The sequence below is a fragment of the Osmerus eperlanus genome, chromosome 16, assembly GCF_963692335.1.
Source record: "Osmerus eperlanus chromosome 16, fOsmEpe2.1, whole genome shotgun sequence".
Lineage (NCBI taxonomy): Eukaryota > Metazoa > Chordata > Actinopteri > Osmeriformes > Osmeridae > Osmerus > Osmerus eperlanus.
In genome coordinates this window covers 16027424-16039791 of record NC_085033.1, presented here as the reverse complement: position 1 = coordinate 16039791, position 12368 = coordinate 16027424, and the positions used below count along the sequence as shown (strand labels likewise).

At 50.1% G+C, this 12368-nt stretch overlaps 1 protein-coding gene across 1 annotated transcript; it reads left to right on the top strand.

The window, feature by feature from the left end:
- Window positions 1–1437, top strand: rps28 (ribosomal protein S28). Its single transcript, XM_062481149.1, has 4 exons — window positions 1–124; window positions 422–469; window positions 839–964; window positions 1354–1437. Exons 1-3 carry the CDS (start codon window positions 86–88, stop codon window positions 959–961), a joined length of 210 nt encoding a protein of 69 aa, XP_062337133.1. The 5' UTR covers window positions 1–85; the 3' UTR covers window positions 962–964; window positions 1354–1437.
- The last annotated feature ends 10931 nt before the right edge of the window (window positions 1438–12368 follow it).

Here is a 12368-nt window from a genome sequence, read left to right as displayed (position 1 = left end):
CTAATAGAGGTAAAGAATGTTTTTTTAAAATATATATATCGCATGCGCGTATCACACGACTTCCTTTCCGGTTCAACCTGACAACATGGATGCCAGCCGCGTGCAGCCGATCAAGCTTGCAAGAGTAAGAAAATGCAATATTTTGTCATTTACTGGCCAGAAATTATATTGAAAGGCATTGGTAATACATGGGAGTTTACGGTCCTGTTTTCAAAAAGCTCATGCAAGGTGTATCGGTAGATTTGTACATGGTATTTTCGGCCTGATCTTTTCATCATGGCGGTGTACGCTACTAGTAAATGTAACATACCCTTATAGCTACCAAGCTAGCTTTTTAAGAAGACGGCTATTATTCAGCCGTATAAACGTTTATGCTGCTACATCCGGTCGTGTTTGAAAAATTGTATTCTTGTTTTTCCAGGTCACCAAGGTACTCGGAAGAACGGGATCCCAGGGACAGTGTACCCAGGTATGTTGGGTTCGCTAATTCTCTAACTAGCCTAGCTAGCTCACACTCGAGAATATGACTGACTAGCCAGCTTAGCATGGGGGCCCGCTGATGAAACACGTTGGGTGGACGTTACGACCTACAGATTACGTTTATTTCAACGCTGTCGTGTCCTTGAAACTTTATATAAATGGTCGACAGCATGCTAGTTTTAGCTAGCCGTGTGGGTGTCTTTGGTAGCTAACTGACAAGCCATCAACATCCTTCCGCAAGGCCTACTTTCCCATGCTACAGTGTAGTAATGAAATAACCGGTATACTCGGTGTAATAACTGTCGTTATGAAACAACTTTAGCTTGTTAGTGTAGTTAGCTGTGCTGTGTTTGCGCAGGTCCGAGTGGAGTTCATGGATGACAGCAACCGCTCCATCATCAGGAACGTAAAGGGTCCCGTGCGGGAGGGCGACGTGCTGACTCTGCTGGAGTCTGAGAGAGAGGCCAGGAGGCTCCGATAGAAGGTACCTGAACCTGCCCAGTGTCTAGCTATCGTTAATGGTGTTTGGCTGTAGCTTAGTTAGCAGATAATGTAGGTTAATATCCCACCCTGTAAATTGTTTTTACACACCTCACACACCAATCTGCACTCTTCACCCCGTACCACAAACCCCACCTTACACACACTGCGCACACTCCACACATAGTATTCCTGCATGTGGAAACTGTCCTAGTCTCATCAGAAATTGTCATCCTGCATGTGGAAACTGTCCTAGTCTCATCAGAAATTGTCATTCATATATCTGGTTATTGTTGGTGTTAATTGTTAAGCGTAACAAACTAACTGGGCTGTTCCAGGTATCTTCAGGTTCTTGTGCTGAGATGCTAATGTCCCCCCTCCTCCCTCCCGCAGGGTGAAGATGCCAGCCCACAGGGCCAACTTTCCTGTGTGCCATGCTCTTCTGGTCAGATTTTGAAATAAAAACATGATAAAAGACCCCATGTTGGTCTCTTTTTTTGAAGTGGTTTGACAGTTATTCTTAGTAGAAAACAGGTCGGTCTACACCTAAAGATGTGACTTCAGTCCAGTTTTGATTAGTTGGGTGGGAAGAGTAACAGCAGATGAAGAATAACTAAGTAATAAAGAAATTGGACTCAGGAACAATGTATAAAATAAAAACTGGTCTGCTAAGTCTCTGATGTGTGAACATCAGGAAGTGTTTGATAAAGTTACATAACAGAGGAAGTGTTCTGTAAAGTTCCACTCCTAACCCCTAACTAGACCAGGGGCCTGTTCCATAAAGGCCGCTCCAAAAAGATGGGATTAAAGTTCCAAATCTGACTTGAACCTAACAAGTCGGTCCGGGCTGAAGTGCTTCCATAAAGACCAATTCTAGTTCACGCAATTGGGACTATTTGTACTATGACAGCTCCCTCATCCACCACCTAATTAAATAAAATGACACTATGATTGACATGAACGATATGTAGCTTGAGGTCCTTTTTATAGACCTTTACTTCATTGATTACAAAAAACATGGCTCATTACACACGCCTACGTTGACTTGATCTAAATTGTTTTAAACAGCCTACAATTAACCAATTGAAAGTTTTTAACATGGTTTTTGTATTGGGAAAATGGAGGATAGAGGCATGGATTTTATTGGGGTAATGTAGATCGAGACATATTTTATGTAGCATCAGCCTAAACATTTGATTTCACAAACTACCATATTTACATTTATGCATTTAGCAGACACTTTTATCCAAAGCGACTTCCAAGAGAGATCTTTACAAAAGTGCATAGGTCAATGAACATAACGAGATAGCCCCAAACATTGTGGGTAACCAAACATGAAGCATACGTTGTGAAAACCAAATAAGTCCCAAAGGGAAGAACCATAAGAGCATGTAGTTAGACAAGTTACAATTAAACAGCATGAACCTCAAAAGTGCAAGGGTGTACCTGTGGAAAAAGCAAGCAACAATAATGTATTTCACAGCGAGTATAATCATTTTGTCAGTTAACTACAACAACAACTAACCAAAAAGAGCAACAAGTCTCTCAATAAGAGTCATTGTGATCCTGGAAGAAACTAACATCAGGTCCAGCCAAACATTCCTAAGTAGCCAGAAAGGAGAAGAGCTTGGGTTGTGAGCGGGGGCTCTTGACAGGTGGGACCACCAGACGGTGGTCAGAAGAAGATCGTAGGTGGCGGGTGGGGGTGTAAGGGTGGAGGAGAGACTTGATGTAGTCGGGTGCAGTCCCGTTCACCGCTCGGAAGGTCAGTACCAGGGTCTTGAATCTGATACGGGCCATGATGGGAAGCCAGTAGAGGGAGATGAGGAGCGGGGTAACATGGGAGCGTCTGGGTATATTGAAGACCAGGCGGGCTGCCGCGTTCTGAATCCTCTGGAGAGGGCGGGTTGCGCATGCTGGGAGACCGGCGAGCAGCGAGTTGCAGTAGTCCAACTTTGAGAGTAACAAGTGCTTGGACTAGCAGCTGGGTGGAATGCTCAGACAGGTATCTCCTTATCTTCCGGATGTTGTAGAGGGTGAATCTACACAACCGGGAGACCGCAGCAATGTGGGCTGTGAGGGAGAGCTCGTCATCCATGGTCACCCGAGGTTCCTGGCAGAGGATGAAGGGGTCACTGTCGCAGATCCCAGGGTGATTGAGAGATCATGGGAGATGGAGGGTTTGGCCGGGATGATGAGGAGTTCTGTTTTGGAGATGTTCAGCTGGAGGTGGTGCTTGGTCATCCAGGCGGAGATGTCTGTGAGGCAGGCTTCGATCCTAGCTGAGATCCCCGGATCAGTCGGGGGGAACGACAGGTACAGCTGCGTGTCGTCAGCGTAGCAGTAGTAGGAGAAGCCATGGGAGGTGATGATTGGTCCAAGCGAGGTGGTGTACAGGGAGATGAGGAGGGGTCCAAGGACGAAGCCCTGTGGGACACCAGTGGAGAGCTGGCGGGGGGGCCTGACACTTTGCCTACCCAGGAGACCTAGTAGGATCTTCCCAACAGGTAGGATGAGATCCACTGAAGTGCAGTGCCAGTGATGCCCATCTCAGAAAGTCTGGCGAGCAGGATTTGATGGTTAACCGTATCTAATGCTGCAGAAAGGTCCAGCAGAATGATGACGGATGACCTTGAAGCCGCTCTGGCAGACTGGAGGGCAGTGGTGACTGAAAGGAGGGCGGTTTCTATGGAGTGGCCAGTCTTGGAGCCCGATTGGTTGGGGTCGAGCAGGTTGTTCTGAGAGAGAAAGTTTGACAATTGGTTAGATACAGCGCGTTCAATTGTTTTTGAAAATAAGGGTAGCAGTGATACCGGTCTGTAGTTCTGGAGGACCATCCTCCATATATCCATCCATATAAGTAAAATGTAGGCTATGTAGGTTTGTCTCTGCCCTGGACCAGGTAGGTCTTTCAGCATAAGTTGACATAGTAACTGACTTTGGGTTACATTAAACTGGCTTAATGGAACCGAATCAACTGGAAATGAGTCAGACTAACTGACATAAGCCTGGCTTATTCGGTAAACTGGCTTTATGGAACAGGCCTCTGCTGGGGAGATGTCGGCTGTCCGGACTGAAACCTGGCTTTAGGTCCTGGATGCTGCCCTCTTCACACAGGTTCATGTTACATCCACGTCTCAACATGGGAGTTCCAGATCGCTGGGCCAATGATGAGTCACCCGATCTCACACTGCAGGCTACTGAGGTTCAGGCCTGAGTTCTACTGAGATACAGGCCTGAGATATACTGAGCTACAGGCCTGAGTTCTACTGAGGTAGAGGCCTGAGTTCAACTGAGGTACAGGCCTGAGTTCTACTGAGATAGAGGCCTGTGTTCTACTGAGGTACAGGCCTGAGATCTACTGAGCTACAGGCCTGAGTTCTACTGAGATACAGGCCTGAGTTCTACTGAGCTACAGGCCTGAGTTCTACTGAGGTACAGGCCTGAGTTCTACTGAGGTACAGGCCTGAGATCTACTGAGGTACAGGCCTGAGTTCTATTGAGGTAGAGGCCTGAGTTCAACTGAGATACAGGCCTGAGTTCTACTGAGATAGAGGCATGTGTTCTACTGAGGTACAGGCCTGAGATCTACTGAGGTACAGGTCTGAGTTCTGAGAATCCACGAAACTGTTGCCAAGTTTCTGTATTGGTCCATGTGGCCCAGCAGAGGGCAGTCTTGGTCCACTGTTGTAGCTAGTTGTAACTAGCTCCATTGTCCTGATAGGCAGGCATTACAGAATAAGGCATGTCCTTCTGCAGGGGAAACTGCATTCACATTTCTTGTGAAAATGTCCTCACATTTTGACATTTTATTAATTTAGCAGACACTTTTATCCAAAATGACATACACATAGTGCACATAGAAAGTACAGCAGTATACATTCAAGGATCAGAAGTGCAGAGTTCTAATACTAATTTGATGGTCAGAGTCCAGGAATGGTCTGTATTGACCAGGGTTATGGTTAAGTACCACATCTCAGCTACCAGGATTAGGGTTAGGTACCACATCTCAGCTACCAGGGTTAGAGTTAGGTACCACATCTCAGCTGTTAGGGTTAGGTACCACATGTCAGTTACCAGACACAGTGTAAAGTAACCACATCTCAGCTACCAATATAATGTCTAAAGTGCAACATCAACTACAACCAGTTTAGCTGCTTGGAGACTTATGAAACCTGGAGCTGGCTACAGATGACGTGTCTGTGTGAAAGACATGTTTTTATAGATGTGCTGGATAGTTTGCCGTGCACCCGAGCCGCCGGCTGAGCAGCTTCAGCCTGGGACATTCCTGCAGCCTGCCTTGGGGTTAGGTTTGGGTTAGGCTAACCCCAACCCTAACCCTTGGGGTTAGGGTTGGGGTTAGCCTAACCCCAAACCCACCCAGAGAGACCCCCAGGAGGTCTTGTTTATTCCCCAGGAGACTGTAAACACTGTGTTTATGTACTTCTTCATGCTAGTTCTGTGTATATGTGGTACTTCATGCTAGTTCTGTGTATTTGTAGTTTTACTTTCATTCCAGATTCCAGACATGCCGACCAACAGGCTCCTCAACTGAACTGTAAATAAGGAGTCAGATTACCATCTCTGCAAACCCACCCAGACCATGTTTACCGTTTACTCACACACACCCACACAAATACACACACACACACACACCCAGACCATGTTTACCGTTAACTCACACACACCCACACAAATACACACACACACACACACCCAGATCATGTTTACTGTTTACCTCTACAGTCTTCCTCACATACACACATAGTCCCGGGCCCCTCGCAGACCTGTTTACCACCCAGCTCTCCGGAAACAGGAAAGCAGAAATTAGGTTATGAGTGATTGGTTCAAAAACATCTGACTTCTAGGACTGATCTGGAAAGATCTCTCGGATCCAGAACAGAGCTGCTGGCATGATGAGAACCCCCCCCCCCCCATCGTGTGTGTGTAGCAGTGATCAGGGCTGTGCTGCAGGATGTGTGTGTGTGTGTGTGTAGTGATCAGGGCTGTGCTGCAGGATGTGTGTGTGTGTGTAGTGATCAGGGCTGTGCTGCAGGATGTGTGTGTGTGTGTGTGTAGTGATCAGGGCTGTGCTGCAGGATGTGTGTGTGTGTGTGTGTAGTGATCAGGGCTGTGCTGCAGGATGTGTGTGTGTAGTGATCAGGGCTGTGCTGCAGGATGTGTGTGTGTGTGTAGTGATCAGGGCTGTGCTGTAGGATGTGTGTGTGTGTGTGTGTGTAGCAGTGATCAGGGCTGTGCTGCAGGATGTGTGTGTGTGTAGCAGTGATCAGGGCTGTGCTGCAGGATGTGTGTGTGTAGTGATCAGGGCTGTGTTGCAGGATGTGTGTGTGTGTGTAGTGATCAGGGCTGTGCTGCAGGATGTGTGTGTGTGTAGCAGTGATCAGGGCTGTGCTGCAGGATGTGTGTGTGTGTGTGTAGTGATCAGGGCTGTGCTGCAGGATGTGTGTGTGTGTGTAGTGATCAGGGCTGTGCTGCAGGATGTGTGTGTGTGTGTGTGTGTGTAGCAGTGATCAGGGCTGTGCTGTAGGATGTGTGTGTGTGTGTGTAGCAGTGATCAGGGCTGTGCTGCAGGATGTGTGTGTGTGTGTGTAGCAGTGATCAGGGCTGTGCTGCAGGATGTGTGTGTGTAGTGATCAGGGCTGTGCTGCAGGATGTGTGTGTGTAGTGATCAGGGCTGTGCTGCAGGATGTGTGTGTGTAGTGATCAGGGCTGTGCTGCAGGATGTGTGTGTGTGTAGTGATCAGGGCTGTGCTGCAGGATGTGTGTGTGTGTGTGTAGTGATCAGGGCTGTGCTGCAGGATGTGTGTGTGTGTGTGTAGCAGTGATCAGGGCTGTGCTGCAGGATGTGTGTGTGTGTGTGTAGCAGTGATCAGGGCTGTGCTGCAGGATGTGTGTGTGTGTAGCAGTGATCAGGGCTGTGCTGCAGGATGTGTGTGTGTGTGTGTAGCAGTGATCAGGGCTGTGCTGCAGGATGTGTGTGTGTGTGTGTAGCAGTGATCAGGGCTGTGTTGCAGGATGTGTGTGTGTGTGTAGTGATCAGGGCTGTGCTGCAGGATGTGTGTGTGTAGTGATCAGGGCTGTGCTGCAGGATGTGTGTGTGTGTAGCAGTGATCAGGGCTGTGCTGTAGGATGTGTGTGTGTGTGTAGCAGTGATCAGGGCTGTGCTGTAGGATGTGTGTGTGTGTGTGTAGCAGTGATCAGGGCTGTGCTGCAGGATGTGTGTGTGTGTAGCAGTGATCAGGGCTGTGCTGCAGGATGTGTGTGTGTGTGTGTGTGTGTAGCAGTGATCAGGGCTGTGCTGCAGGATGTGTGTGTGTAGTGATCAGGGCTGTGCTGCAGGATGTGTGTGTGTGTGTGTAGTGATCAGGGCTGTGCTGCAGGATGTGTGTGTGTGTGTAGCAGTGATCAGGGCTGTGCTGCAGGATGTGTGTGTGTGTGTGTAGTGATCAGGGCTGTGCTGCAGGATGTGTGTGTGTGTGTGTAGTGATCAGGGCTGTGCTGCAGGATGTGTGTGTGTGTGTGTGTAGCAGTGATCAGGGCTGTGCTGCAGGATGTGTGTGTGTGTGTGTGTGTAGTGATCAGGGCTGTGCTGCAGGATGTGTGTGTGTTTGTAGTGATCAGGGCTGTGCTGCAGGATGTGTGTGTGTGTGTAGTGATCAGGGCTGTGCTGCAGGATGTGTGTGTGTGTGTAGTGATCAGGGCTGTGCTGCAGGATGTGTGTGTGTGTGTAGTGATCAGGGCTGTGCTGCAGGATGTGTGTGTGTGTGTAGTGATCAGGGCTGTGCTGCAGGATGTGTGTGTGTGTGTGTAGTGATCAGGGCTGTGCTGCAGGATGTGTGTGTGTGTGTAGCAGTGATCAGGGCTGTGCTGCAGGATGTGTGTGTGTGTGTGTAGTGATCAGGGCTGTGCTGCAGGATGTGTGTGTGTGTGTAGTGATCAGGGCTGTGCTGCAGGATGTGTGTGTGTGTGTGTAGTGATCAGGGCTGTGCTGCAGGATGTGTGTGTGTGTGTAGTGATCAGGGCTGTGCTGCAGGATGTGTGTGTGTGTGTAGTGATCAGGGCTGTGCTGTAGGATGTGTGTGTGTGTGTGTAGTGATCAGGGCTGTGCTGCAGGATGTGTGTGTGTAGTGATCAGGGCTGTGCTGCAGGATGTGTGTGTGTGTGTAGTGATCAGGGCTGTGCTGCAGGATGTGTGTGTATGTGTAGTGATCAGGGCTGTGCTGCAGGATGTGTGTGTGTGTGTAGCAGTGATCAGGGCTGTGCTGCAGGATGTGTGTGTGTGTGTAGCAGTGATCAGGGCTGTGCTGCAGGATGTGTGTGTGTGTGTAGTGATCAGGGCTGTGCTGCAGGATGTGTGTGTGTAGTGATCAGGGCTGTGCTGCAGGATGTGTGGGAGCTCTCTGGAGGATGAAGGGTTTACTGTGCTGTCCTCCAGGGGGCCCCTTTCACATGTCTGACCATGACCCTGCAGGGAGACCAGGCCCCCTCTCTCTGGGGTTACTGTGGGTCACTTTGCTGACCGGACCTCCCCTCCTCTCTCGTCTACTCTCTACGGCACAGTCGTGTATCTGCTCTTCTTCTTCTCTCCTCCCAAGGTCTGGGTTAGGGTTAATCTTCCAAGTTAACATTTGCACTTCCTGTGTAGAGAGCTGGGCTGATTTTACATCCTCCTTCCTGCCGTGCATACATTGGGTAACCTTGATCATCCATGGAACCTTGAACCAGATGCTGTAAAGATGTCTCCAGTGGGAATATATATGTTGGGAACAACTAATATTAGACTGGAGAGGAATTCCCAGGCTAACCATTATAAACATGCTTTCCCATCATCATTCCACTTGTGTTGGTGGTGTGTGCCCTGAGAGAGGAGGGATCTGGGAGGAGAGCGTGTGTGAGTGTGTGTGTGAGTGTCTGTGTGTGTGCGTGTGTGAGTGTGAGTGTGTGTGTGAGTGTGTGTGAGTGTCTGTGTGTGTGTGTGAGTGTGTGTGAGTGTCTGTGTGTGTGTGTGAGTGAGTGAGTGAGTGAGTGAGTGAGTGAGTGAGAGTGTGAGTGTGTGTGTGTGTGTGAGTGTGTGTGAGTGTCTGTGTGTGTGTGTAAGTGTGAGTGTGTGTGTGTGTCTGTGTGTGTGTGTGTGAGTGTGTGTGTGAGTGTCTGTGTGTGTGTGTGAGTGTGTGTGTGTGTCTGTGTGTGTGTGAGTGTGTGTGAGTGTGTGTGAGTGTCTGTGTGTGTGTGTGTGAGTGTCTGTGTGTGTGTGAGTGTCTGTGTGTGTGTGTGAGTGTCTGTGTGTGTGTGTGAGTGGCCATACGAGAGCCTTGACTGCAAATGGCTGTGGACGTATTTTTCCCAATGTAATATGGACTGCAGTTCCCTGTCTCACCACTAGATGTCAGAGGTGTAATTCACCACGTTCCCCCTACAACCCAGCATTGTCCGACACTCACGAGGGGAACACGGGCGGAACACAAGAGTCTACTGAAGTCTAACCCTACCCCTGTTCTACGATACTCCACTGTTCTCCTGTGGCGTGTAATATGCTTCAGCTGCTGTGTGGAGAGGACCTGTCTAACCCCAACCTGTCTAACCCTAACCTGTCTAACCCTAACCTGTGTAAACCTAACCTGTCTGACCATAACCCTCTTGATCTACAGTATCTAACCCTATTGATCTACAGTCAAAATCAGATTTAGAGCTTTTTGTTTCCACTCCTTCGCTCATCCACACATGAACACATTCAGCCATCCACTCCTTCATTTATTCAACCATGCACAACTCCACTAATATACTCATCCACTCACTGAGCTAGGGTTAGGGTTAGGGTCATCCACCTCTCATACACATAACACCTTGGTGGATCGTCTCCATGGAAACCAAAGTTCACCAGTCGCTTCCTACATGGTTAGGAGCACATGCATATGGTCTCTCCCTCCCTCGTTCTCTACATCCCCCCCTCCATCCCCCCCTCCCTCCCTACCCTCCCTATTTACACCTCACTCACTCCCTCACTCTACATCTCTCTCTCTCCCTCTCTCCCCCTCCCTCCCTCCCTCCCTCCTTCTCTACATCTCTCTCTCTCCCTCTCTCCCCCTCCCTCCCTCCCTCCTTCTCTACATCTCTCTCTCTCCCCCTCCCTCCCTCCTTCTCTACATCTCTCTCTCTCCCTCTCTCCCCCTCCCTCCCTCCTTCTCTACATCTCTCTCCCTCCCTTCCTCTCCCCCTCCCTATTTACATCTCACTCACTCCCTCACTCTACATCTCTTTCCCTTCCTCTCTCCCTTCTCTCCCTCTCACCCTCTGTCTTTTTCCCTCTCTCGCCATCGCTCCCTCCATCTCTCCCTCACTCTCCTCCTCCCTCCACCTCTCTTTCCATCCATCTCTTCCTCCCTGTCTCTACAGATGTTCAATGTTTAGAATCTGGGTAAAAGGTCGTCTTGCTGACCAGGGGGAGGGGCCATATTAGAAGTGAAGGAACAGCTGTGGGTGTGATTCTGCTCAGTTAATCAGACCGTTCCCCTCCTCTCTTCTCCTTTTTTCTCTCCTCTTTTCCCTTACCCTCCTCCCCTCCTCTCTCCCCTCCTGAGTTCAGGTTTGTTGGTTGGGGTTCAGGGTTAGGTCCCTACCTATCCAAGCCCTCAAAGCCATGAAAGCATCACTGGTGTCCTGGCATCCTAACCCTTCGTCCCTCTCTTCCTCTCTCACAATGTCCCTGAAGCATGCATCTGCATTCCTTCCGTATAAACTCAACCAGCAGTGAGTGTGAGCCGTGTGGTACGTGAGCAAGCTGGAGGGATGATGCTGTTCCTGGCTGCCTCGCCACGGCCTCACCGCTGTCTCACCACTGCCTCTGTTTTCCACCTGAACAGAACCCATGTGCTCTTGGGGTGAGCAGCTGAAACGGATCAGTACAGAAGCAACATGAGCCCCAAGTTTCAACAGTTAAAAACCTTCATCTGCCTTACGCCTCTCAGAATGTGAGAGGCGTAAGGCAGATGAAGCAGCCAGGGGCAGCAGCTCACAGAAGAACAGCTGCTTGTTCTGAGTCTCCCCAGAACTCTTACCTTTCACCCACTTAGCCAGCGCTGCGGTCAGTAGATGGTTAACTCCTGGATGCTGCTGGGGTCTGGCTGTAATCCTGTATCCTCCCCTCCCTCTGTTCCTCCCCTCCTCCCTCTCTCTTTATCCCCCCCTCTCTTCCACCCTCGTCCTCCCTTTGTCCCCCTCTCTTCCTTCCTCCTCTCTTCCTTCCCCCTCTCTTCTTCTTCCTCCTCTCTTCCTCCACTCCCCCGTCTTCCTTCTCCGTGTCTTTTCCTGCACCTCTATTCTCCCTTGTTCTCCCTCTCCTCCCCTTTCCCCCTCCTCAACCTCTGTTTCCCCTCTCCCCCTCCTTCCCTCCCTTCTTGAGGGTGCAGTCTGGGGATGTGGACAGCAGGATAATGTTGGCTTTCTGTGAGCTGTGAACTTTGCTTTACTTCTCCCAGTGCTCCGGCAGGTCTGAGAGGATCACCTCAGGAGCCCCCCCACGTCCCACATACTCCTGAGGTCTTCAGGGGGCCTGTGACTTCACCCAGTCACTCTTTGATGCTTGGCTCTCTCCCCCCCTGCCCGCCTCTCCCCCTTTCCCGCCTCTCTTTCCCTTCCTGCCTCTCTCCCCAGCCTTCCTCTCTCTCCCTGTCACTCCTCCTTTCCTGCCTCTCTTTCCCTGCCTGCCTCTCTCCCTGCCTCAAGCCCCTTCCTGCCTCTCTCCCCAGCCTACCTCTCTCTCCCTGTCACTCCCCCTTTCCCGCCTCTCTTTCCCTGCCTGCCTCTCTCCCTGCCTCAAGCCCCTTCCTGCCTCTCTCCCCAGCCTGCCTCTCTCTCCCAGCCTGCCTCTACCTGCTTCTCCCCCAGCCTCTCTCTCTCTCTCTCCCCTGTCTCACTCTCCCTGCCTCTCTCTCCCCCTGCCTGTGTGAGCTGTGTTGAGACAGTACAGTACAATGTGTAATATAGAGATGGCAAAAGTACACACATCCTTCACTCAAGTAGAAGTACAGATACTCATGTTTATACTCGATCCGCCAGAAGAACATTTAGAACCAAGACGAACACCCTACCGGGTTGTGTTCTCTGGTTGTGATGGCAACAGGCAGCATTGTTACATCATGAGGCTTCTCCCACCCTGAAGGGGTTAACAGCAACATGAGAGCCCTCAGCGTCAGGCCAATCAGAGCGCCTGCAGGGCTGCAGTGCAGGACTGCAGTGCAGGACTGAGACAGTATAAAGGACCGGAGCGTGCTCAGACAGGCACGAGCAGCAGCTCTGAAATCAGACCTCGCTCTGTTTCTCTCTCAGCACCACCTCACACACAGAACAGACATGAAGATCAGCCTTGCCTGCCTCACCCTGCTCAGAAC